Source organism: Furipterus horrens, unplaced genomic scaffold (assembly GCF_987537825.1).
Source record: "Furipterus horrens unplaced genomic scaffold, mFurHor1.1.pri manual_scaffold_5, whole genome shotgun sequence".
NCBI lineage: Eukaryota > Metazoa > Chordata > Mammalia > Chiroptera > Furipteridae > Furipterus > Furipterus horrens.
Genome location: NW_028327175.1, coordinates 101831531 through 101858013, shown reverse-complemented (window position 1 = coordinate 101858013; position 26483 = coordinate 101831531). Strand labels below are relative to the sequence as shown.

Sequence of the window (26483 nt, the reverse complement as noted above, 5' to 3'; positions counted from 1 at the left end):
TAAAAGTGTCCATGCTTTTGTATGAACTGATAACAATAGAAAATGTAATTTTTAGAAGATATTATCAACGATAGCTACATAAATTAGTATATCTTTGACTCAATATAACAAGATATTTAAGAGAAATTTTTTAATTGAAAAAGACTCAAATAAATGGAAAGAGATGCCATGTTCAGAAATTAGAAAACACAATGTTGTAAAGATTTATTTCTTTCCTAAATTAGTAGTATATTTTGTTCAGTCTGAGGTTGAATCACAACAAGATTTTTCTGGGAACTTTACAGTTGGAACCTAAAATGCATATGGCAGAATAAAAGGCCAGGAATAGGCAAGACAATTTTGAGCAGTAACAGTAAAATGGAACACTTCTATAGTAGACAGCAAGATTTAACATGGTGTGGCAAACAGCCCTGGAACACAAAGGCCTAGAAACAAACCCACTTATGTATGGGAGCTTGCTGTATGTGAGAGATGGCATTACAAGTCCACGGGAAATCTATGGTTAGTACAAAACCAAGTTTAATAAATGGTATTGGACAATTGGCCACCTATATAAAAAAAGATTAAACTAGAAACCTACCTGATTCTACACTTCCAAATCAATTACAAGTAGATAAGAAGCTAAAAGTAAAAAGTAAAACTATAAAACTTGTAGAGGAAAACAATGAGAAAAAATTTTTATGACATAAAAAGATGGGAAAAGATTCTTAAATAATATACACATACACATACAATCATATAAGGAAAGGTTGGTAAATTTAAATATATTAAAATAACTTGTAATTGCCAAGGAAAATCAAATCAAGCTGCCATGAGATATCACCTCATGCCCTCTAGGATGGCTATAATAAAAATGATTACAATTGCTGGTGAGGTTGTAGAGAAATTAGAACACTCATTCCACTGCTGGTGAGAATGCAGAATGGGGTGGCCACTTTGGAAAGTAGTCTGAGAGGTCTTAAGAAGGTTAAACATAGTTACCATATGATCCAGCAAAACCTCTCCTACTTATATGACCAAGACAAATGAAAGCATGTCCATAGTAGCTAAAATGTGGAAACCCAGGTGTTTATCAACTAATGAATGGATAAACAATGTTTATGAATAAATAAAATATTTCATACAATGGACTATTTTTGGCATTACAAAGGAATGAAGTATTGATGTATGCTGCAGGAATGAATCTTGGAAACATGATGCTAAGTGAAAGATGTAAGTCACAAAAGATCATATATGATTTCATTTATTTGAAATGTCCGTAATAGGTAAATCTATAGAAACATTAATGCTTACCTGAGAGCTAGGGGAAATAAAGGGTTTTTGCTATAAGGTATGGGTATTTTATATGAAATAATGAAAATGTATAAAAATTGGTTTTAGTCATGGTTTGCCCAATTCAGTGAATTGAATTGTATACTTTAAATAGGTGAATTGTATGGCATGTGAATTAGATCTTGATAAAGCTGTTTAAAAAAAATCAAGATCCCTTCATATGGCAAAAGACACCACAAACCATATTAAAGAAAATCCACAAATGTGGAGTAGTTGTATATAACATATAAAATTGATAAAGGCTCAGTATCCAGAATATAAAAGGGACTCCTAAACACGAATAAGAAATTGACGAACAGTCTTACTAGTAAATGGCTGAAGATTCAGGCAGTTTGCCCAGAAAGAATCTAAATGGCTGATAAAGAAGTTTGGTTTCATGGAGATGCAGTTTAAACTAATGGTGAGATACTATTTCCCATCTATCTTGGTCTAAATCCATGTGCCCTAGAATATCAAGTGTTCCCTTCATTTCCAGGGAAGCTCCTCGGTGCGGCTTGGAGAGCAGTCTAACCATTGTAGATGGCCCTGCCCTGTGACTTAGTTGTGTTAGAGCCACTCTTGTGCCTGCTGCAGTGCCCTTTGTGAGTGAAACAGTGGAAGGAACCATTCTGTTTCTGAGATTTATCTATTGATGTTTGTAGATCTTTTTTTTAAGTTATATCAGTTTTATTGTTGTTCTGTTAACAGTTGTCCCAATTTTTCCCCTTTGCCCTCCTTCACCTTTCCGACCCCCGCCCCCGCTCCCACAGTCAATTCCCATTGAATTTACCTTCTCAGAAACAGATTGTTGAGTGAAAATAGCATAAGGATATATATACAATATATTTTCCCCACATCAGAATTGTATCTGTTTATATATACACATATACTAAAAGTATACAAAATGTGCATAGGTAATGGTATTGATAATTTAAGAACTGGGGTTGCCTCTAGGGAGAGCGGGAAGTCTGTTTTTCCAATCTGCAAGGACTCTTGTGAGGACAAATGAGCAACAGGCTGGCTTACTTCAAGTGGTTCTTAGAGGCTGTTGACGCATCTTTTTCTCTCAAATTTAAAAGCTAGTACAGATTTTTTTAAATTGCTTTTTATATATAAGTGCTCATGATGTACCAGCTACTATTCTAGGGGTCAGGGACCAGGGTTTTAATGGTGGACAAGACTGGGCAAAATCTGTGCTGTCCTGGAGCTCAAAAATGGGGAATGAGAGACACTAAACAAGTAGAAAGCTACTTGTCTGGCCTAACCTGTGTAAGGGAACTGAAGCAGGGTACTGAGAGAGTAGGGGCTGAGGGTGGTCAGGGAGGGCCTCCCTGAGGAGTTAGGAGTGGAGATCTGCATTTTAAAAAGGAGCAAATGCATGGAGATTTTTGGTGAAAGCATTCCAAGCAGAGGTACGAAGCCTTCAAATAGAACATGTTCAACAATTCCAAGAAGAATAAAATACTGAAATGCATTTAACAAAATAAGTGCAAACTTCAAAACATTGTTGAAATGAATTAAAACCTAAATAAATGGAAAGATGTCCGAAGTTCATGGTCTGGAAGACAATATTGTTAAGATGGCAGTCCTGCTGCACCTGTTCCATAGATTCAGTGCTATCCCTGTCAGAACCCCAGCTGACCTCCCAGCAGGTATTGGAAAGCTCATCCTGAAAAATAGCAAAGCCAGTGTGGCCAAAGCGAATGAAGGACAAGGGGAAGTTGGTAGAGATTCAGTCATTGAAGTTGGTTGGACTTCTGGATTATGAAACTCTGTGGGCCATGACAGGGAGCTGTCACTAACCTCATCCTAGGTCCAGTGGGAAGTCTTAGGAGGGCTTTAAGCAGGGCAGTGATAAAATTCAGTGTTTATTGAGTGCCTCTCTATGACTGGTGCTGGAATGGGCATGAGTATGGCAGTGAATAGGACAGAATGTTGAGTAGACAGTAATCAGCTTTCAGTAGTAGGAAATGAGAGCATCCTCAATTTAGTTTTGTATGTGCTGATATGTATTTGTGTCATATTACTGACGTACTTAAACATTTCCTTTAAGTAACATGGAAGTAACAAATATTCATTATAGAATAATTAGAAGATTAAACTGAAAGAGAATGCCTATCATCCAAGATCTTATCATTTAGAAATAATGAATTAACAATTAGTGTTTTTTCTTGCTAGTCTTTTTGAAGATCTATGGTCAAATATTTCTCAAGTTCAATGAATGACTTCGTTACCCCCTAACACTATGAAAAGAAAAGTGAGAATCATAGGTTTTCTTCTTGCATGTCAGTTCATGAGTCTTCTGATTAATTTATTTCAGGTGGAACTGATCAGAATAATGTTTAACATCAACCCCCTGGAGAACCTGAAGCTGTACATCAGCAGTCGGCCTCCGCTGGTGGTCTTTATGATCAGTGTAAGCGCCATGGCCATAGCTTTCCTGACCTTGGGCTATTTCTTCAAAATCAAGGAGATTAAGTCACCAGAAATGGCAGAGGTATAGTATATTCTAAGTTCTCTCAGGCTGTATAGAGGGGAAAAACACCATGGGCTCTTCACACACTTCTTTGGTTGTTACTTTTTTATCCCAGTCAGTATTCAAAATTTTTTGTCTTTATCTCCCTTTCTTAGGAAATATCTAGTCCGGTAGTTATTGAAGCTACCAGTTTCAGTTAGACTATTTCAGCAATGAATCAGATATTTTGGAAAGTATACTTGTAAAATGTTTGCCTCAAGAAGCTAGAGAACTAGCTTCTTTTATATTTGTATGAAATTACCTCATACTGTAAACATTTGTTTAAAAAAAACTGTAAACATTTGTTATTTTAAAGCCTCATATCATCATCATGGAGTTTTATCAGCTATACAGCTGGCTTTTTCATTGGACATGAAGGGACCCTACATAAATTAGAAAGCCGGATCTTATTTCCAAATATATTTGTCTTTTCTTTTTTTTGATCAAGGAAAACTTTATTTATCTATACATTTGCGTTCTAGATTTTACATTTTGGTCAATGCAAATAAATTGTTAGGGCATTGCCCTTTAATTCTTAATCTGAGCACATAATGGTGTGAATGCTCACAATGCAGATTTAAAATGATGTGTATTTTTGCATTTCAAAAAAGTTAATAATTCTTGTTTAACAGAGGTGAGTGACAATATTACCTATTAATAAATTTGTTTTACATGTTAGAAATTATGCTGAATTAATGATACAGTGCAATTATTGGTGGATAAAGTTTCTTTTAGGACAAACTTGTTCCTGTTTTAGTAGATTCCCCGAGTACTTCCTCTGACTTCCTTGTGTATGTTTGTTGTCAGAGACTGGTTTGCATTGTTGCTGCATTGGGTGTGCCTAGTGGAGGAGAGGGAGGTTCTACTCAGCGTAAAGGGGGTCATGGTTTTGCCTTGTGCTCTGTGGCATTCTAGATCGTAGGTGGTCTCAGCAGGGGGGGCTGGGCACCTTCATCATGAACCCCCTAGCACAGTTAAAGTGACAGGTTCTAGCTGTTTCTACCGTGAAACCCTTTCAAAGGATTTCTTACCAAGAGACATACTGGCTGGCTAATTTTTTCTCTTCTCTGACCCTGCCTGTATCTTCAAAGGTTGTGCAAACAGGATGTATCCACATTAGGTATGAGACGAACATTCTAATCACAACCAAAGCTCTGCAGCATCCTGCCATTGCTGTCCCTCAGAGCTCCAGGGCACGACGACTGCTCGGCCAAGGCCAGTGGGTATGATGTAGCCTGGAAAATTAGCCCTTAAATCAACATGGGGCCTGACGTGCTTTGGCAGACTGTTCCAAACAGACTGGAGCTCCACCGGAAAACATTGCCAGGTGCTATAGAACTTTGGCTGTGATTAATTTAGTGATTTTATTTTCAAATAGGATCCTAGGTATATGGGAAAATTTGGGGGCTGTGAATAAAAAACCTTAATTCTGATTCTGCCTTCAGCTATGGAATTGGAGCATCCGTAATATTGACCAGGCCTGGGTTTCTCAGTGTCTGGAATGTGAAGGGATGACAGCAGAATGTTTATTTTCAGCCCTGATGTTCTTGACTGGTTGGTCTGCTGAGTTTGTTAGGTGTTAGGGAAGATGTAATTTGATACATGCAGTTGCAGACTTATTAAATGCCATATACTGATTCACTTACTGATGCTACAGAGGTGGACTCACTTGACTGCTTGGGGATTGCTCAAATGGCATTTAAGTAATGCTAGTGTAAGTGTAATAGGGAGTGTAGTTTGGTTTGTCTTCACGTTTGGCAATTTTTTGTAGACGAATGCTGCTTAGGAGAATGTCACAGCCTAAGTTAGGTTGTTGCTGTTTCTGCTAAAATTAAAATAAACCCTGCTGGGTACTTCACTCATTCAGTACCAGTTTAACCATGACATAATAAGCTGTTGGTGTTTTTAAAACCTCTTGTGATTTAAACCATTAATATAGGGTGTTGATAATAAGAAAAGCCTGAAAACATGCTTTTCCCCCCGCCCTTTGGAAATTGTTCCTGTTCTAAGGTGGCATTCAAAATCCATGATGAGGTGGGAAAAGTCCTATGAGTATTGGTATTTAGTGTTTCACATTTTCAAGAGAGAAAGCAAGATGTGTAGAATTGACTTTTTGAGGAATTATTTTGAGGCAGCTTTACTTTGAAAAAATAACTAATTGCAGCTGCTAAATGATTTTGGATTAATGCTTTCAATGTTTTACTAATTTTGTTCAAGCTTTCTTTTCATGTTTGATTCTGAGGCTAAATCACTTTCTGTAAGTATAATATACTGTTTTATTTTCTTCCATATTTTCTTGAATAAGTTGATTTAATTCCACAGTTTATTTACTATCTCATACCAATGAAGAGTTCATATTTTAGGTTATGGATATGAGAGTGGTATGGAAAACCACACTACTATGCCAATGCAAGAGGCTGATGGCTTTAATGTAGCTGTTACTGCAAATGATTGACTCTGAAGTGTGGTGTCCCCACTGGGCTGTGATGCCACCTCGAGGGTCATGGCTGTAGGACTGCAGTGGCAGCACTTTCAGGCTGCTCACACTTGTTTCTCTCTGTTTCATTTGACTGAAGGATTGGAATACTTTTCTGCTGCGGTTTAATGATTTGGACTTGTGTGTATCAGAGAATGAAACACTAAAGCATCTCACAAATGATACCACAGCTCTGGAAAGCACAGTGACCAGTGGGCAGGCCAGAGTGTCCACGCAGTCCCCACAGGCCCTGGAGGATGCAGGCCCGGTTAACATCTCAGTTGCGATCACTCTCACCCTGGACCCACTCAGACCCTTTGGAGGGTACTCTCGCAACGTCACCCATCTGTACTCGACCATTTTAGGCCATCAGATTGGACTTTCAGGTATGTGCATGTGAGCCAGCCTCCTTTCAGGCTTTCTCAAGCAGCAGCTGTTGCGAGGCGGTATTAGCAGTGTACGGCTTTACTCATCAGACTATTTTTTATTTTTGCATGCGTCTCTCCTTATGTTGAGTTTGAGCTAAATGAAGTCAGGAAGGAACCATTTCTACTACATCTTCACTTAATAAAGTGCTTAGCACACAGTAGGCTTTTAATAAAAAGCCTATAAGAATGAGAATCAGGGAAGAAACTATAAGGCCTATTTCTAGTTTTAATATTTACAAACACACAGAAATCTATTAGGGTTTATCATGTTGGAGATTGCCGTACATACTATAAATATTGCTATTAGTCTACAAACTTTTGAATGTCCACCATTAGCTCAGCCCTTCACTAGCTGCTGAAACAAACTAGAATAAGCTTAAGATCTGGTCTCTTCCCTTAGGCATTTTGGGATTATGGAAGAGATAAGGATAATATGAGTTAATATTTATCCGGCACTTACAGCAGTTCTTGGCACAAAGCAAATGTTCTTTAAGTGCTTCTTAAATAATAATAAAAATAAACACCTATTAAACATTGAGCACTACTCTGACTAGTCCTAAACCCATGACAGACTGTAAGTGATTCAGGACAAAGTTGAGCAAGTAGTGGAAGCTAGACTAATCAGGAAAGGCTGTGTGCTGAAGGTCTGGGCCTTGAGAGAATAATCTTTGGTTACCAAGAACTTTTTAAAGTCCCTAAAGAGCTTGGGTGTGCCTGCCAGCCTCCTATTGGTTGTTACAGGCGAGAACTGCTCCTGTGGAAATAGGTAAGGGTTGACTTCTGGGTTTTCCATGTTGTGAGTAGACCTTTCTCTTCTTCTGCTCTGGTGTTCGAATACCTTGGTTTTTATTTAAGCTTCATCACTTACTGGTCCCAAGACCTTCAGTCTTCTAGACCCTTTGATCCCCAGTCTGCTCATATGTAAAAGGGGAGCAGTAATAACTCTTTGGTCATGTTCATGGAATGATCATACATTTTAAGTGAAGTAATAAATATAAAAGGAGTTTGAAAATGGAAGGATGCTGTACAAATGCTCAAATGGTGGTGATATTAGCTCACCCAGCCCCCAGCTTTCCAGTTGGGGCACTGCTCAGGCTCTCGCTTGGCAGCCCCAGCCCTGGCTGCAAGTGGCCCCTCTCTGTGTGCCTTGGTGGCTCTGCCAGCTGAGCAGGTCTCAGAGTCCAGCTCAGAACTGGCGTCATTCCTGAAATCCCACAGAGGCAGGAGTCCTGCTTCTGTGGGCTGAAAGGTGATTCCTGGGTGGGTTTGATTTCAGGAGTCATTCAAATCCCAGAGAATAATAAATACAGATTCTTGCCTTTCTTTACAAAAAAAACAAAAACAAAAATACAACCCACAAAAACAACCAAAGCTATTCAATTCCTCTTCCATAGGCAAGGAAGCCCATGAAGAGATAAACATTACCTTCACCCTGCCTTCAGCCTGGAGCTCGGACGACTGTGCCCTTCATGGTCACTGCGAGCAGGTGGTGTTCACAGCCTGCATGACCCTCACAGCCAACCCTGGTGTGTTCCCTGTCACCGTGTAAGTGGTTTCCTGAGCCCATGGATGTGTGCGAGAAGCTCCATTTACCATGAATCTGACTGTGATGCTTCAGCAGCAAATTCTCAGGATGGCTGGCATTGCATCACTTCCCCCAGACCTAAGGAATTCTCTGAATTTAATTGGGAATTCTAAGGTAGAACTTCTGCATGGAAATAGCAGCAACTTAGTTCCGTGACAAGATTGGTTGTTGTCGCATATTCTTAGGCTGCCTTTCCTGTTGGTGGAAGAAGCACGTCACAGGAAAGATGTGGATCCCATGGCCAGAATGACCGACAGTCAAGGCTCCCAAAAGATAAAGGTTTTGTTCATCTCCATTACCCAGAAGGAGTTTTTTAAATTGAGAGCATAAATCAAATCTTATTTTCCATGAGATAGTTACTATTTCTGAAATTTTTGCTTCATATTTTTTGAACAACTCAGTATTATGGCTTTGCCTTTAAGGTTTTTTTGTCTCTCCTTTTTCTGTAAAGGCAGAAATGATCTATGAATACATGAAATACACAAGATATAGCCTATTTTAAAAAATCCTATGGTGATTCCTTTTTCAGTAAGAATAAGTCCAGTATTTATCTATTTTAGACATTTGGAGGTTTGTAGGACAAGATCAGATGAATTTAACATTATTTGCTGTTGGTTATAAATGATGGAGAAGTTTGTATGTCAAACTTCTGTTGTGACTAAAAAATTTAGACAGTTTGAGAAAAAGGGCTTAAAAGGAGCAGGTTCTTCTTTGGCCACCTCCTATGCGAGAGGAGCATGAAATGAATTCTGGAAATGAAAATCTGACACCTAAATTCTTAAATGTCAAATGCCTATTTCTTATTCTGTTATATGTTTATTAAATTCAAAAAAGGTCCCTGAGCTAAAAACATAATGGTATTTATCTCAGAGAAACATTTATGTCTTCTCTTTCTTCTCTCCACACGCTTGGCTGTGGTCAGCGTTGGGCCTGGGGGCTGTGGGGAGGACGCAGCGCATGTCTCAGGCCACCCAGCGTGTCCTTCCCTCTCTCCCCCGCAGACAGCCACCGCACTGTGTTCCGGACACGTACAGCAACGCCACGCTCTGGTACAAGATCTTCACAACTGCCAGAGATGCCGACACAAAATATGCTCAAGATTACAATCCTTTCTGGTGTTATAAGGGGGCCATTGGAAAAGTCTATCATGCTTTAAATCCCAAGCTCACAGTTATTGTTCCAGACGTAAGTGAGAAAAATCATGTGTACGGGGGTGTGTTTGGGAACTGTTAGAGTTGGCTGTGTTTACATGCTTGGGTTAGCTTAGCGCCTGCCATTTCAGGTTTACAGCTGAGTTAAAAGACTAGATGGGGTTGTGGGGACTTGGAAAAACATGCCACCCTTTTGGTTATGAAAACTGCTTCTGTTCTTTGTTTTCTGCTTTGCTCAGCAGCAATTACTTACTGAGCAGCTGTTGTGTGTCTATCCCACAGGGGTTGCAAGAGATGCTTGCATAGTCTTACTCATGCACACAGCCACGTAAAGGAGACTGTTTGGTTAGCGTTGCCAGAAGCAGAAAGTGGTTCGGAATTCAGAAAGCTAAAAGTAAGATAGGAGGAGACAGATCTCTGGTAGATGACACGGGCTGAATGGGATGCTACTTAAGAAGGAGGACAGGGGAGGAAGACACCATCATCTAGCCTAGCGGGCAGCATGCTAGTTTAGCTTCTGGCTTACACTTGAGCCCACTTTACAGATTGCACTGATTTTTTTCATGAATGCCCTCTTCTTCCAGTCAGTATATGCTAGGTGGATTTCTTTCCTTTTTGTCTGGCCCTTTTGTCTTTCCTTATATCTCATTTTTATCAAGTTGTGTAATAGAAGTTGGTAGGCCAGGAGCCTGTAGGAGTGAGCAGCAGAGATCAGGTTGAATGGTGGGCAGAGGCCAGGTTCCAGAAAGCCCATTGTGCCTCATTTGAGGTATTAGGCCTTTTCCTCAGAGGAGGCAATTGCCATCTGCATTGGGGCTGTGGGGGGATTTGTAAAGCGGTGTGTTAGCAAGCCTGGTCTGCCCCATCTGATTTCATAAATGGGAGGGAGCCTAAGGCTGACGCTGTGAGGCCTAGAGATGTGGAAAGGAAAAGGAATGGAAGCGTGGCTGGGATCTCTCAACAGCTAGCGGGGCCTGGTGATTGATTGCATGTGGGAAGTCAAAAGATATTTTCAGGCAGGGACTTGTAAAATTGGGAAAATGCAGAAGGAAGGAAGCTGCCTCTGCAAGGAAGTAATCAGAGGCCTTCCTGGTGGTTGAGTAGCAAGGGATTAGGAACTCAGGCTTGAGCTCTCAGCCATGCACCCGGAGGGCAGTCAGAGGACGCAGACCTAAGAAAGAGTGGGGGTTAAAGGTTCTGGGTCTCTGAGGCTTTCTTGGGGGAGGAGGCCAGGCAGAGGAAGAGGGGAGAGTGTTCAGCCAGTGTGGGGTGCAGAAGCCAGGGCAGAGTCCTGCTTTGGGGAGTGGGGGTGGTAGTCTCAGGAACACCACATCTTCACTTAATGAGATCCAGCTTTATCTGTCCGAAGATTTGTCTCCTCCTACTTTACTTTTAGCTTTCTGAATGATGCTAGCTTAGAAGACAAGAAGGAGAAGCCTTCTGTTCCAGTTTAAGAATTAAAGTCAAGGCATGTCTGGAGGTTATAAACCCTATTTCCAGTAAACCAGCATAAAATCTTTTAGTAACTCAGTGCAGATCTTTCTGGTTTATTCTTTTTAGGATGATCGTTCGTTAATAAATTTGCATCTCATGCACACCAGTTACTTCCTCTTTGTGATGGTGATAACAATGTTTTGCTATGCGGTTATCAAGGGCAGACCCAGCAAATTGCGTCAGAGCAGTCCTGAATTTTGTCCTGAGAAGGTGAGCATTGGATGGGGTCTGACCCAGCATTTGGGTAGAGGTCTCTGTGTACAGAATGCATCCGTCAGTCCTTATTACATTGATTGTGAGTGGCAGCTTTCTTCCAGAGCAGTTAGCTCGCATCTTTTTATCGGAAGTATTTCACCCTCAACCTACATTATGGTGTTGGGTTTTCATCCCACACCTTAGCTGTAAAAGGTACTGACTGTGCGAGTCGTTCTCAGGTCCCCACTGGAGAGCAGCTGCCCTGGGGGGCTGTCTCTCCTCCACCTCCATCAGCTTCAGAAATCGTCTCATAGAGGGTTGATCAGGCTTTGAAAACAGTTAACTCTTCTTCATAGCACAGTAGTTCCACTAGATCAACGGCTTCTGGCAGGAGCCTTTTGAATTTCTGTTCGTTCCCACCTGGGTGAGATTGTTTTTCTCAGGGATTTAATAATCCCCTTCCTGGACAGATGTGTGCGGTGTGGCTCCCTGGTCTTGGGTGGGGACCCAAGCCCACCTAAGTGCCGGTGGGACTGAGCCGCCTGGACTCTGTTGTGTGACTGGATTGCTTGTCTTGCTCTCTTTTAGGTGGCTTTGGCTGATGCCTAATCCCACAACTGCCTGTTTTCTGAGAGAGACTGAGCAAACCGTAATCATTGCCTGCTGACGCCAGCCTGGGCCTGGACATTCTGTGAATACATTTTCTTGCAATGTTGGGTTATTCCAGCCAAAGACATTTCAAGTGCCTGTAACTGATTTGTATATATTTATAAAAACCTATTCAAAAATTGGTCCAATGATGCACGTGCTTCACACTGGTTGCAATCTAAACCCTGCAGCCTCCCCTGTGGACTTGGTGGGATGATTCTCTGTAGCACCAGTGACGCTGCTTGACCCCCCTGCCTCAGAGCAGGCCATGCGGTCTTGACCGAGATCTCAGGGGCAGGTCCTTGCTGGTGGGGTTGAGGTTTGCTTTGGTTTGAAACGGTCTGCACATTTGACATGATACTGCATTTCCCAAGCCACCAATCCATTTTGTGAATTTCATGTGTCTGTGGCTTAATAAGAATAGCAACAATACCTTTTTCTCCATTTTGCTTGCAAGGAAACATACCTATCTTTCTAAGTTTTCTTTTTTTCTTTGAAAAAAATAGTCACATTTTCATACAACTCTAGTTAAGACAGACTTGTGCTTTCATCTTGAGTAAAAAGCTCAATATTTATAAGTCACCTACATGCTAAAGATCTAAGTTACATTTTTCACAGGGGTGGTGAGGAACCTGGTCTGGTGGAGTTGAGTTGGCATGGCAAGTTGCATTGTCCTTTTCTCCTCTGTTGCCCCTTCCCTCCATTATAAAAGTTAGGGCAGCTTTCTCACTCAAAAGGGCTTGAAAATTAAGTACATGTCTCTAAAGTGGAGTAAAAATTAGCTGTTGAATTTTCTGGGATGAAGATGATAGTATGGAAAGAGAGAATGATTTGGTTTAATAGTTATGAAAGGATTTCTTGTTTTCTTTGAAGAGTGAGTGGTTTTTCTTTCTTTCCTCTTTTTAAAACATTTATTTTTATGTAGTAATATATCTTCAGAAGGAGAATGGCAACTAGTAGATCAGTAACATGAAAATGATGCCTATGAAATTTGAAAGCAATTTTGGAAGCAATTCTTATTTGCCATTTACCAGGAAAATCTAAAACATTTTTTTTTCCCTGTAACGTTTGATGATCTCATTCCTTTGCCTCTTTTTCTTTCTAATTCATTTTCATTTAAAAGAATTGTGTGTTGTTACCTGTATATTCTTACTGTTTTTCTTAATGGCTCTCAGCCTCATTGTCATTAATGACTTCCGTGTTCTCACAAGCAATGTTCCAGCAGAAGGGCAGGTAAAACCGTGGACATGGCTGTCAGCACCTCTTTTCTGCAGCTCCAGGGTTCTGTGTGGTCTGTTCTAAGCTAGAATCAGTCCTGCAGTATGAGATGTACATTGGCCTAGAACGTTTTATCCCATCATTCTTGAATGGAAAACAGTTGTGGGCTTTTACTAAAGATGGTTAAAATAATCACTGTAGTAACTTGATATGTTAATACATACCTTTTCCGTTCAGTATATTTTAAGCACAACAGTCATACTTGCCTATCCAGTTATTTGTATGATATGAGTTGCTTACATGATAATGGCTAACCTCTTAGTTTAGTTTTCTGTTAGGAGTCTCTGAGGCTCTTGTGAGATAGGATTGAGAAAGAGCCTTTGGCTTGGCCTTTAGAAACATCACTAGCATTAAGACCAACAGATTTTAGGTTAAGCTGCTACTGAATTAATAAATCCCAATGAATATAATTCTAGGGATAGATTTATAAATGGCAGAGTTAATATAAAAGGAGGACAAGTGGAAAGAGTCAGTTTCACTGGTTTATTAAATCCAGCTTGTTGCTAATATTAATTACCCTTGTTTTATTTATAAGGAATGGCTGGAATCTGTAGCAAGGCGGGGGAAGGACACTGTTAGATGTGAGGAAAGGAAGTGCCAAAAATGCCTGGACAGTATGGCTTGTTAGAAGGCCAAGACATATACTCTAAAATTTAGCATTTACTCTAGAAGGTAGTTCCCAAGGATCTTGTGGAAACCCAGAGTCAATTAGGCGTATAAAGAAAGGCCGGGACGGCGGGGAGGCCTTGTACCTGGCTGGGTGAAGAGGCCTAGTAACTGGAGAGACTTTCACTGGGTCTCAGGAAGTCCAGGGACCTGATGCTGTGGGGCACTGCCAGCAAGGCCTGTGTTACTCTGCGGTGTCTTGCTGGGGGCCCTCAGGATTAGAAGAATGTCACAGGCAGGGCCCATTGGCCATTCAGGGGTGACCCTGCCCAGGAGCACTGGCTTGTCCTCAGGCATCTTGGACTGGAAGTCCAATAAAAGGTCAGCAACTTAATATTAAAGTGGTTGTTTCAGATCATATTGATCTCTTTCCTTTTTCCTCTTGTCCTTTCACTGTATGACTTGAATCAGTTTTGATTCTATTGGTAAGTTTTTCTCATCATTAGGAATCTGTTGTTTCTGTTGCGTTTTCTTTGGCAGTCTGCAGGGATTCAGCATCCTGGTTTTTCAGCCCTCCTGCGGGCAGTGTGGGTTACGAGGGCCAGCGGATCCATTTCACTTATCCTGCTGCATGATGGTCAGTAGCTGATCTGTTATGGCATTCACTCCCAGATTAATTTTCCATGATTGAAATGTGTGCATATGTGCTTTACAGAATAAAACATATGAATTTATTTGCAGTGTCTCCATTTTCTCCTACCTGATGGGTATTTTCTAAGGGAAGAACATACGTGATAAGTAATTGAGGGTTCTTGGCCAAGTAGTTCTTTCAGTGTTACCTATCATCAGAATGAGGAGTGGGCGGGGCTTACTACTAAGCTGGCCTCGCCAAGCACCCGTGTCTTCTCCCTGAGAGCACGAAACCTCCTTTAGTGTTGGACCAACATGTGCTCGCAAGCCTGACCCAGACGCTGCCCAGAAGAAGTGGCCTGGGCCAGCAAGGAGCATTGAAGAGGCATGGGAGTGTGAAGACCCTTCTCAGTTACAGAAACCCTTCCTATGCACCTGACCTGAGTTACCAGAGCAGACGCCTCGCTAGCTCCACCTTCCCCTGTCAGAGATCCCGCACTTGCTGGATTTTCTTTGCAGGACACAGCATCCTCTAGTTATTTGTAGAGTTATTTATAAAGGAAAGTCATATTCACTAATGTGAATGCTTCCCTCTTCCAATGGGCAGAGGCTCTGTGGACCTTCCCTCACTCCCCAGCAGGTGCCACAGTCATAGAACCTGGTCTCCAGGCGCTCTGGCGGACCGGGCAGCGCTGAGGAATGGGACTCCTCCACGGGCTCTTTGTTTCTGCTGCTTCACCCTTCCTGTCTTCTCGCTAATGGGTCCCACGCTATCCTTGCAGCACTTGGTGCCATTTACTGCTCTCCCTTTGTACTCAGATGTGGGTGCTATTTCACCACCATAGTGCAGAGCCCTTGGAGAGCAAGAGTTCACATCTTCCTTCTGCACAGTCTGTGTAAAATCTGACACTTACCAAGTCCTCAAGTCAAGGTAGAGCTAGTGCTTTAAAACAATTTCATTTTCCTGGTGAGCACACTCTGTTTGAGGTTCCTCAGACACACAGACAAAGCAGAAATGATACACAGACCAGAGGTGTGCTGTGGAGTCCAGTCAAGCTCATTGTGAACTTATTTGCTATCTCGAAGAAACTTTCCTGCCCATCTGTGAGGGCCCCACCCTTTTTTTTTTTTAACCTTGAAGACCCCAAACTCCTATACCATGCTAGTTGTTGATTATGGCTGAACTAGAGTGGTCTGACCATTGCAAAGATAGATGGCAAGTCAATTGTTTGTTTAAGGGGAAAAAGAGATTGAGTTTTGCCTTTGATATTGCTCAGCCCCTTTCCCCCAAACTCTTGCTCACTCAGCATATAATCCACTGGCAGACAGTGATGAGATAACGAGAGTCAAACCAGGGTAGAGAACGATGGCCGTGATGTTTCGGTTGAGGTGATGGCAGAAGTATCTTGGAAGAGGTGCAATTTGAAGGTACATGCAAAAGGGGGAGTTGTGGGCTGGGCATTCCATGCGGATGGCATGGCTGTGGCCCTGGTGCCAGAGGCTGAACTCCAGGGGCGCTGGGCAGAGAATGGGAGTGCTGTAAGGTCTTGCCTCCCGACTTGAAGACGTGATTCCTCCAGGCTGCTGCCAGAGTGGCCCTGTAAGGGTGGGCCGATGGGGGCTGTGCAGGGAGATGTAGCACCACCTGGGCCAGGAAGGGAGTTCTCTGAACGGGGGTGCAGCACGGCAGGTACAGGTCCTGCCCCAGCCCAGTGCCCCAGTTTCCTCATCTGTAAAATAAAGAGAACAGTACCCACTTGAATGTGGTGAGGATCCAGCAAGTTAATTAATACAAATTGCTTAGAGCAGTGTCTGGCACTCTGTAATGTTTATTATAATGACATGATGAGTGAGGGGAGGTGTCCAGGAGTGAGGCTAGAGGGTCACCTCTGGCTACCTTTTGGTGGATGAGAACTAACAAAGCAGAGACTCCCCCAGCTTCAGTCTCCCATTGGCAGCGGTGCGGCAGGTGCGGCCTATACTGTGGGTTCATGTCATTGGTGGAGTGTATGAAAACTGGTGCCTGAAAGGATGTTAATATAAGTCTCACGAAATGATAGTTGCCCTGTGTATGATACACACTGATATTTTAAAATTTTAGTGTTCTGTTTAATTAAAAAACCAGGCTTGACCTTACATATTTAATTAAAAAGCTAGGCTTGACCTCCAGTTGCACAGCCAAATAATGGCAAGCAGCCTGCAATTTCAAAAACATTGATGTAGATAATTTATGAGGACCCTTACAGCTCAGAGATTTCTGAGTCTAAATGCCAAGATTCTAGCTATCAAGAATTAGTTTTGTCGTTTTGAGCAAGTTATAGTCTCTGCAGTTGAGCAAGTTACAAGCTCCAGTTTCAGAACTTTGGAGTCTGACATCTTGAAATCACATTGATTAGACCTTCATTTCTAAAGTGAAGAAGCCATTAATCAAAACAAGGCAAAGCAAAACAAACAAAAAAATGATACTCCTAGTTAAAACCTTTGTGTCTCTAAATTCTTTCTCCCTCCACCACTTGATCACTCCCCTGCCCCTTCCTCACCAGCCTGGCTCTCATATCACATCCTGGATCTGGAAATCCCTTGCAAAAATGTCTGACTCCGGATCCTTTTGTCGCTGGCTTTCAACCGAATCTTAGCATCTGCCCTGTACCATGTCCATGACCACGTGACCGGTTCACATGCCATCATTTTCGGAAAAGCTGGGTAATCCACCTTTCCTCGGCCCAGGGGTTCCCACTTGGGCACCCAGGATGGGCACTGCGGTGGTCTGCTTGCTACCTGGGCTGGACTCTCCCTTCTCCCCTGGCAGCTTTCCTGCTCCAGGACTGCCCGGGGGCCACTAGTGCTGGGGCAGCTGCAGGCCACCAGTGAGCGCACGGAAGAGCAGAATCAAAGTCACACTTGGGGCACTGGACCCTTTGGCCTTCTCTGGCTTCTTGAGCATAACCTTATCAGTTTTGTCCCCCTCTTTGTAAAAATGTTGCTATCCTGAAAAGAGAGAGAACATCATCTACCAACATGTAATTAAGAAAATACGAGACTAACTGACAAAGAGTAAAAGGAAAACAAATTCATACGTATTTCATCAAGTAAAGGCCAAGGCATGATGACCCTGCAAGAGGTGACAACTGGATTAGATGCTGTACTTGCGCTAGAGGGTTGAGGAAGGGGCAGGGGAGTGATGAAGTGGTGGATGGAGAAAGCATTTAGAGACACAAAGGTTTTAACTAGGGGTGTCCTTTTTTTTTTTTTTTTGTGCTTTGTTTTAATTGCTTCTTCACCTTAGAAATGAAGGTCTGGTCAATGTGATTTCAAGATATCAGACTACAAAATCTTTTAAGATTTTATTTATTTTTAGAGAGAGGGGAAGGGAGGCAGAAAGAGGGAGAGAAACATGATGGTTACCTCTCACACTCCCCCACCCAAGGACCAAGCCCACAACCCAGGCATGTGCCCTGACTGGGAATCAAACTGGTGACCTTTTAGTTTGCAGGATGATGCCCCGCCCACTGAGCCACACCACTGAGGGCCTGATGCCTTGGCTTCTGGCTTCCAAGCAACCCTCGGCACTTAGAGCAGCTGTCATCCCCCAGTCCCTACAGAGCAAGTTCACCAGCCTATGATCTATGCCTGTTCCACTTTGGTTTGCCTGATGTGGCCCACACCTTAAGGTGGTGCTGGCCTGGAGAGCTATGGCCTTGCCCCTAGTGCTGCTGGAGGAATGGGAGGTTGGTCCAGGAAGACAGTTCTTGCTTTGCCTATGCCCTAAAGATGTCCATATGGCACTCATGGAAGCCCAGGTTCCATCCAGGCAGACACTGGGCAGGGAGACCAGTGCTGCACTTCCTGTCCCCATCCTTCTTCCTGCACGCATCCCCCTCCACCCTCTGCTCCAATAACACATAACGCCATGGAAGCTAGAAAAGGGAGTAACTGATCCTACCTAGTCATACGCATTTTCGCCATACCGAGATACAAAAAAAAAATGACAGCCTGTAGCTTAAGGGTATAAGTAATTTACCCATAAAGTTGTTGGTGCAACAGTAACATGCTGTGTATTGGACTGGGTGGGTGGGTTTCATTGGGGGATGCACGGGGTGGAAGTAGTATGAGTTGGAAATAAGCCAAGAGTTTGGTCAAAGTGTGCAATATCTGAGGAATGGGCTATGCAACTTTTGGTGATAGTGATGTTAGAGATTTTGGCCTGGGTTAGACTCTGAAAAAAATGAGAGATGTCAAAAGCGTAAGCAAGGCAAGCAAAGCAGAAATGATCCTTGAGGTGGTCTACGCAGAATCTGAAAGTATTGGCAACAAATGGATGAAACATGCACATGTGCGGATGTGGGTGGTTCTTAGATGGCAATGCCAATTAAAACCACAATAAGATATCACTACACACCTATCAGAATTGCTAAAATGAAAGTAGTGGAAACATCAGCTCTAACTGGTGTCACTCAGTTGATCGGAGCATCATCCCATAAACCGAAAGGTTGTGAGTTTGAGTCTTGGTCAGGGCACACACCTAGGTTTCAGGTTTGGTCCCCAGTTGGTGCTCATACGGGAGGCAACTGATTGATGTTTCTCTTCCTCTCTCCCTCCCTTCCCCTCTCTCTGAAATCAATAAGCATGTCCTCAGGTGAGGACAAAAAAAAAAAAAAAAAAAAATAGAGGCAACATCAAACGCTGGGAAATGCAATTCAAAACCACAATGAGATGTCACCTTACGTGTGACAGAATGGCTATTATCAATAAAACAACAAATAACAATTGTTGGCAAGAATATGGAGAAAAGGGAACCATTATGCACTGTTGATGAGACTGTATATTAGTGCAGCCACCATGGAAAACTAAAAAATAAATAAAAATAGAACTATTGTATGTTATGACCCAACAGTTCCACTTCTGCCCTGAGTGGTGTGGCTCAGTGGGTTGGGTGTCGTACTGCAGATGGAAAGGTTGCTGGTTCGATTTCTGGTCAGGTCACATGCCTGGGTTGTGGGTCAGGTCTCTGGTTGGGGCCTTGCAAGAAGCAACCAATCAATGTTTCTCTGGCACATTGATGTTTTGCTCCTTCTCTTCCTCCCTACCCCTCTCTCTAAAAATAAATAAATAATATCTTAAAATTTTTTAGAAGTTCCACTTCTGAGTATTTATCCAAATGAAATTAGCACAGTAATTCAAAAAGATATATGCACCCCTATATTCCTTGCAGCATTGTTCACAATAGCCAAGATATGGAGGCAACCTAGATTTCCATTGATAGATGTGGAATATTACTCAGCCATAAACAATGAAATCTTGCCATTTGTGACAACTTGAATGAACCTAGAGAGTATCATGTTAAGTGAAATAAGTCATAGAAAGACAAATACCATATGATTTCACTTACATGTGGAATAAAAAAAATGAAATAGAAAAAAACTCATAGAACAAACTCAGGGGATGGGGGTAGGGGGTTGGGTAGAAAAGGGGATGGGATTAAGAAGTACAAAATTCCAGTTATAAAATAAATCACGGGAATGTGAAGTACAGCATAGAGAATATCAGTCAATAATAACTGTATGCTGACAGATGGTTACTAGACTTATTGTGGTGATAACTTTGTAAGCTATATAAATGTTGACTTACTATGTTCTATACATGAAACTAAGGTAGTTGTATGTCATCTATAATATAAAATTAATGTTAAAAATGAATTATGGCATAAAGCCAAATGGAATCTGGTGAAGTTTCGTATTGCAGCAAAACAACCAGTTATCAAAGTATTTTGGATATAATAAACATTTTCATATTAAAAACTAGCCATTAAGAGATAAATTATCTTACTTTACCAATAAAATTATTTTTAAGACCAACAATAAGTAGTTTATTATTCTTTTGAAAATTTGTTGTTTTTTAGTTTCAAAAGTAATCTTGCTGACTCTAATATATCTGTGGGAATCGTATTAGTTCCTTCCATAGATTCCTCTGTGTTCTTTCGAACGTACCTAAATCTATACATACATATTTAGGGGTTTTCCTCTGAGAAAGGTACAAAAATGGGATAACACCATAATATATTGTTCTATAATTTTATTCCTCCCCTTCTTATTACCATGGACATTATGGATTATAGGTCTCTATAGGGCTGGCAATAAACGGAGCCCCTTAAAAATGGAGCCAGAGCTTTGACACTGGAGGAACTGACTTGTATGTCTTATGTCTCAAAACTTTGGAAGCTGAAAACAAGGCAAAATAACCTTTGGACTGGGACTCAAGTAACCATGTGCTCCAAATAACTATTTGCAAAGACAACAAGAAAACAGATAAAATGACTGGGGGATTGAAAATAAACCATTTAGAATTAATTGCACGGTGTTAGTTTATCAGCAGCAATAGTAACACTTTCCTTCTGTTGATGTAATTGTTTCCCTCCCATTTCTCATAAATATTCATTGCCTTTGTCTCCTAATCAGAACACTATTTGGGCCTGAATCAGTGTGTCCCAAATTCTCTGATCTCACACAAATGCTTGTTGCCTCTCACTTTGAAAGACCTTTTATTTTTAGGTTAACAGGACACACAGGTGTTGATAGATAATTTGCATTTGTAAAAATACTTAAAATTTCACAATAAGGAGGTATCTCTATTTAATGATTTGCTATTGATGGTTATTTTCAGTTCTTACACGCAGAAAATATCATTGTGTGTGTATCCTTAGAATTTAGATAATTTTATTTCTGGAGGATAAGACACCTAAATGTAATTGCTGTCAAAAGGTATATATATTTAATACTTTTTTATGCTTTAGTTTTTTAAAGTATATTTTATTATTTATGCTATTACAGTTGTCCCAGTTTTTTACCCTCTGCTCTGCCCCCAACCTGATACCACCCTTCCCTCCAGTAATACCTGCACCCCTTAGTTCATGTCCATGGATCATGCATTTAAGTTCTTTGGCTTCACCCTTTCCTGTACTATTCTTAACTTCCCTGTCTATTTTGAGTGTACCAACTATGCTTCTTGGTCCCTGAACCATTTCCCATTTCTCCCCCTTCCCCCTCCCAGCTGATAACCCTCCAAATGATCCCCACACCTATGATGCTGTTCCTATTCTCATTGTTTGCTTTGTTTTTGTTTTTATTTTTTAGATCCAGTTGTTGATAGCTGTGAATTTGTTGTTATTTTAATGTTCATAGTTTTGATCTTTTTCTTAAGTAAGTCCCTTTAATATTTCATATAATAATGGCTTGGTGATGATGAACTCTTTTAGCTTTACCTTGTCTGGGAAGAACTTTATCTGCCCTTCCATTCTAAGTGATAGCTTTGCTGGATAGAGTAATCTTGGTTGTAGGTCCTTGCTTTTCATCAGTTCAGATACTTCTCGACATCCCCTTATTGCCTGCAAAGTTTCTTTTGAGCAATCAGCTTATAGTCTTATGGGAATGCCTTTGTAGGTAACTCTCTGCTTTTCTCTTGCTGCTTTTAAGATTCTCTCTTTATCTTTAACCTTTGGCATTTTAATTATGATGTGTCTTAGTGTGGTCCTCTTTGGGTCCAGCTTGTTTGGGACTCTGTGCTTCCTGGACTTGTATGTCTATTTCTTTACCAAGTTTTTTTTTCATTATTTTTTCACGTAAGTTTTCAATTTCTTGCTCGTCCTCTTCTCCTCTGGCACCCCTACAATTTGGATATTGGCACGTTTTAAGTTGTCCCAAAGGTTCCTAATCTTCTCCCCATTTTTTTCAATTCTTGTTTCTTCTTTCTGTTCTGGGTGAATGTTTATTTCTTCCTTTTGTTCCAAATTGTTGATTTGAGTCCTGACTTCCTTCCCATCACTGTTGGTTCCCTGTATATTTTTCTTTATTTCACTTTGTATAACTTTCACTTCTTCCTTTATTTTGTGGCAATATTCAAATCATTTCCTTGAGCATCCTGATCACCAGTGTTTTGAACTTACATCTGATAGGTTGGCTATCTCTGTTCAATTTAATTCTTTTTCTGGGGTTTTGTTCTGTTCTTTAATTTGGGCCATATTTCTTTGCCTCCTTAATTTGGCAGGCTCCCTGTGTTTGTTTCTGTGTATTGAGTGGAGCTGCTTTGATTCTGTGTCTTGGGAATATGGCCTAATGTAGTAGGTGTCCTGTAGGATCCAATAGCACAGCCTCCCCTGTCACCCAAGCTGGGTACTCAAGGTGCACCCTTCATGTGGGCTGAGTACATCGTTCTTTTGTAGTTGAGCCTTGGTTGCAATTGGCAGACCAATGGGAGGGATTTACCCAGGCCAGTCAGCTGCAAGGACTGGCTGTGACCACTGACCACCAACTTCCACCCTCTGTGGAGGATCAGCTGTGCAGAGGCAGGGTGGTGGTGCTCCGATGTGGTCTGTAGCTGTCCACTGGGAGGTTATGTTAACAAATAAATATTTTCATAATCATAGGCTTTTTCATTTTTAAAACAGACCTCGAAATCGGACATTATTTTTGCACCAAGCTTATATGTAGTTAAATCTTTTAGTATTTTCCTTTATAGTTTCTAGGTTCCTGTTTCTCTTCAGAAACCCTCTTTTATTATTTTCCTATATTTTCTAACACTTCCCTGGTTTTATTTATACACTAATTTCTAGAATTCATGTAAAAGTTAATTTTTTCTGCCAAGAGGTAAGAGTCTAACTTTGCTGATCTACAGCCAATTATGCAGATGTCATTTAGCAAACCAACCATTTTTTGCCGATTATAATGAAATACCCATAATCTATAGTTTCTACTTCTGTCATAACAAATTACCACAAATTTAGCAGTTTGAAACATACAAATGTATTACCTTCCAGTTCCATATATCAGGAGCGTAGTGCCATCTCCTGGGCTAAAATCAAAGGGTCAGCAGGGCTGTGTTTCATCCTGGGGCCTCTAAGGGAGAATCTGTTTCCTTACTCTTTCAGGTGGTTGGTAGAATTTAGTTCCTTTAAGGCCCCCACTTCCCTGATGGCTGGCAGCTGAGGGCCCTTTCTAGCTGTCTGTATTCTTTGGTGTGTGGTCCCATTCCCCCATTTTCAATGCCAGCAGGTTAAGTACTTCTCACATTTCAAATCTCTCCTGCGCCCTCTTGCATTGCTTCTTTCCTGGGAACCAGTCATTATGCTTTTCTCATCCATTTTTAAGGGCTCATGTGATTACAATGGGACCACCTGGATAATCCAGGATCATTTCCCTATTTTTAAGGTAATTTTAATCTGTATGCAAAGTTTCTTTTGCCATATAAGGAAATATATTCACAGGTTCCAGAGATTAGAGCATGGACATCTTTTGGTTGGGTGGGTGGGTGGGTGGGGGTATTATTCTGCTTACCAGAGCTGCACTTATGATATATTGCATCTTTATCTATTTTGGGTCTTGGGCTCCCATCTCTGGGCCCTGTTCTGTTACACTGATTGGCCTGTTCTGTGCCGATTCTATATTGCCTTGACCATTGCAACTTTATAGAAAGTTTTATTACTTGGTAAGACAATTTCCTTTTAACTAATCTTTTTCAAAATTGTCTGGGTTGTCCTTACCAAGTTTTCTTCCAGACTCTTAAAGTCAGCTATAGGGTATTAATTTTGGAGTTGTGTTAGCAAGGAGTTTGGGGGATCAATCACTTCATAAAAATTTCTCTGAACATTTTAAAAACTCAAAAATTCTCATACCATTTCTCTCATAAACATAAACTTTGGAATTATTGTTGAGAAAAAGGATTTCAGCATTTGGGGATAAACATTTTATTAAGGACTAGCTGACTTCCTCAGGTTGCTTGGGTGAGTAAACCTGTGACCCTTGTGACACAAGAACACACTATGTAAGTTGTCCCTGTAAGAAGCAGTTTTATGGTGTGTCAATACTTGTGATTGACTGCCCTTGCGACTTAGAATTGAAGGTTCATATTTGTAAACAATTTGTCTTCTCCAGCCATGGCTACTTAATACAAATGCTCACTCGGCTACTTAATACAAATGCTCACTCAGCTTTCTGAATTGAAACCTTAACAGCTTATTTCTATCTAGTTTCCACTGCTCTGGAAGATGTCTGTCTATATTAGAGGGGCCTCCGAAGTGATTTTCATGAATATTTCGAGGGTATACACCCTCCATACTTGGAAGAGATTTCCCTAGCTACTTTTGCTTGATTTGGTAATAGACAATTTTATCTACATAGTTGTAATGTTAACTTTTTTTACTTCAAAGCAAAATCACAACTACAGTAATAACTCCTTTTTAAAAGATTTTACATTATTATAAAATACCTTAATTATGACATCATGTTCAATAAAATTATTCAACTCCTGAACAATCACCATGTCTCTTGAGAAAATCAGGCAGTTATCATTCAAGCGTTACAGAATTACATCTCTTTATACAAATTTCATTAAGAAATGCTTGCTTTCTTATTATCCCTTTGTCATGCCAGTGTATGTCCCCCAAAACTTTCTGTAATCTGCAAAGTTTTAACTTTAAATCCACGAACTATTTTACCTTAATTACATGTAAGGTCCTCAGACTTCATACTTTCCACATGACAGTAAGAAATCAGCTTGTAGATCTTTTCCCTTGAGAAGCATGTTGGTTATGCTTGTCTGCAAGAAGAGTGCCACTCATGAAACTTGGCATTCAAGTGGCTCATCAGACAGAAAAATTTCCACATGAATGTAGGCGACAGGTCCACTGCTCTGCAGTAAAAGTGGCTCTTTCTTCAATCCCTCAACCCATATATCGCCATTCTCTGCCAACCAAAAATCTATAGAAATTCGATTAGGAATCTGGTGAAACTGGTGACTCTTCCCGAGGTGTTTGGAAGGGCCCTGGGCCATTCAGCTATGTGTGCTCAGTGCTGTGAAATTATCCCTGGGTACAAGCTGGAATATCCAGGATGATGACAACATAGGTGAGGATTGTACTTTTTGGTCAGAATTGTTGATGCTATAAAATGACATTCAGACTCTTACTAACATCCTGGATAAACACGTGATGAAAATTAACGGCCTTTGTCATCCCAGCTATTAAGAGCTGTTAGTGGCCAACTGCCACCTCCGTTGTGCTGTAGCAGAAAAATATTTCCAGATAATCAATACCTTGAACTTCAATTATGTTAAGAGCAGATATACAAAAAACTATAAAGGCAAGAAGGAGCCTCACTACTACCAAATCACAGGGACCTTATGATGTGGGATTGAGGGTAGGTGACATGCAGGTTGAAATCATGTGTGGTTACTGGTTATGAGTGCTACCCAATCCCCGCCCTCCCTCCATCACAGCCTGCTGAATACGATGTTTATGACACCCTGGGGCAAATGTGAAAGGCTGCCTGCAGGCAGACTGCTACTCTGCAGGCTGAGAGGATCCGCGCAGACTGGAAACCACCAGGAGGCAAACCAGCATGCATCAGTGTGAGGGGTGCGAAGCTCCGGCTCTGATGAAAACTCTACTCCAGCTTTAATGATGGATTTGAAAGAGCCATTGGCCAAATTTGTTATCACTCATCCTCACTTTGGAAGGCACGGACCCTCATTGAGAGCACACTTATTACTCTGCAGACATCTATTCCATATCTACATGGTGGGATACACGCAAGTGGCGACTCTCCTGCCCTTGAGGAACTTACAACCTATCATTCTGGACAGGTACTTAAGCAGCTGTTTTACAGTGTAGGGCAAAACTCAGGCCTATCAGAGAATTTCAGATTGGTGCGAGGTTCCATAGGCTGAAGCACATAATAGTGTATGGATACGAGAGAAGCTGCACAGAAGAGAGCTGTGCTAATAGAATAGGGTTAATTCTGAAACGCCATTCTGACCAAATGTACAAAATAGTTTGTATTGAGAAAAGAAAATAGATCAATCCTTAAAATAACCCATTGTAGCCCACAACTTAGGTATGTGTTCTGACCGAGAATCAAACCCACAACCTTTTGGTGCACGGGATGCTGCTCCAACCAAGCCACCTGGCCAGGGCCCCTTAGATTTTTCAAATAAAAAAATGGCAAGAGCCAACACAATAGCCAGTGTGAATGAATCAAAATTGTTCTTTTGGTCAGATCGGCAAAAAATATATTTTTTGGTGTGTCATAGAATTTTATTTATTTATAAATTAGTTTATGTGTGCCATGAGATGAAAAAAGATTGAAAATCGCTGATATAAACATTTCTTTTAGGTCAA

At 41.1% G+C, this 26483-nt stretch overlaps 1 protein-coding gene across 2 annotated transcripts in view; it reads left to right on the top strand.

Annotated features, from left to right (window-relative positions):
- TMEM248 (transmembrane protein 248) overlaps window positions 1–14421 on the top strand; it is a 29528-nt gene extending 15107 nt beyond the window's left edge. The window contains exons 2-8 of one of the 2 annotated variants that reach the window (XM_090276917.1): window positions 1808–1913; window positions 3632–3808; window positions 6403–6688; window positions 8125–8275; window positions 9317–9500; window positions 11027–11170; window positions 11744–14421. In XM_090276917.1, the coding sequence (XP_090133043.1) occupies window positions 3650–3808; window positions 6403–6688; window positions 8125–8275; window positions 9317–9500; window positions 11027–11170; window positions 11744–11764 (945 nt within the window). In that variant the 5' untranslated portion in view covers window positions 1808–1913; window positions 3632–3649 and the 3' untranslated portion in view covers window positions 11765–14421. The remainder of the gene's footprint in view (window positions 1–1807; window positions 1914–3631; window positions 3809–6402; window positions 6689–8124; window positions 8276–9316; window positions 9501–11026; window positions 11171–11743) is intronic. The other variant, XM_090276916.1, reaches the window with a different exon arrangement.
- Window positions 14422–26483: the final 12062 nt, after the last annotated feature.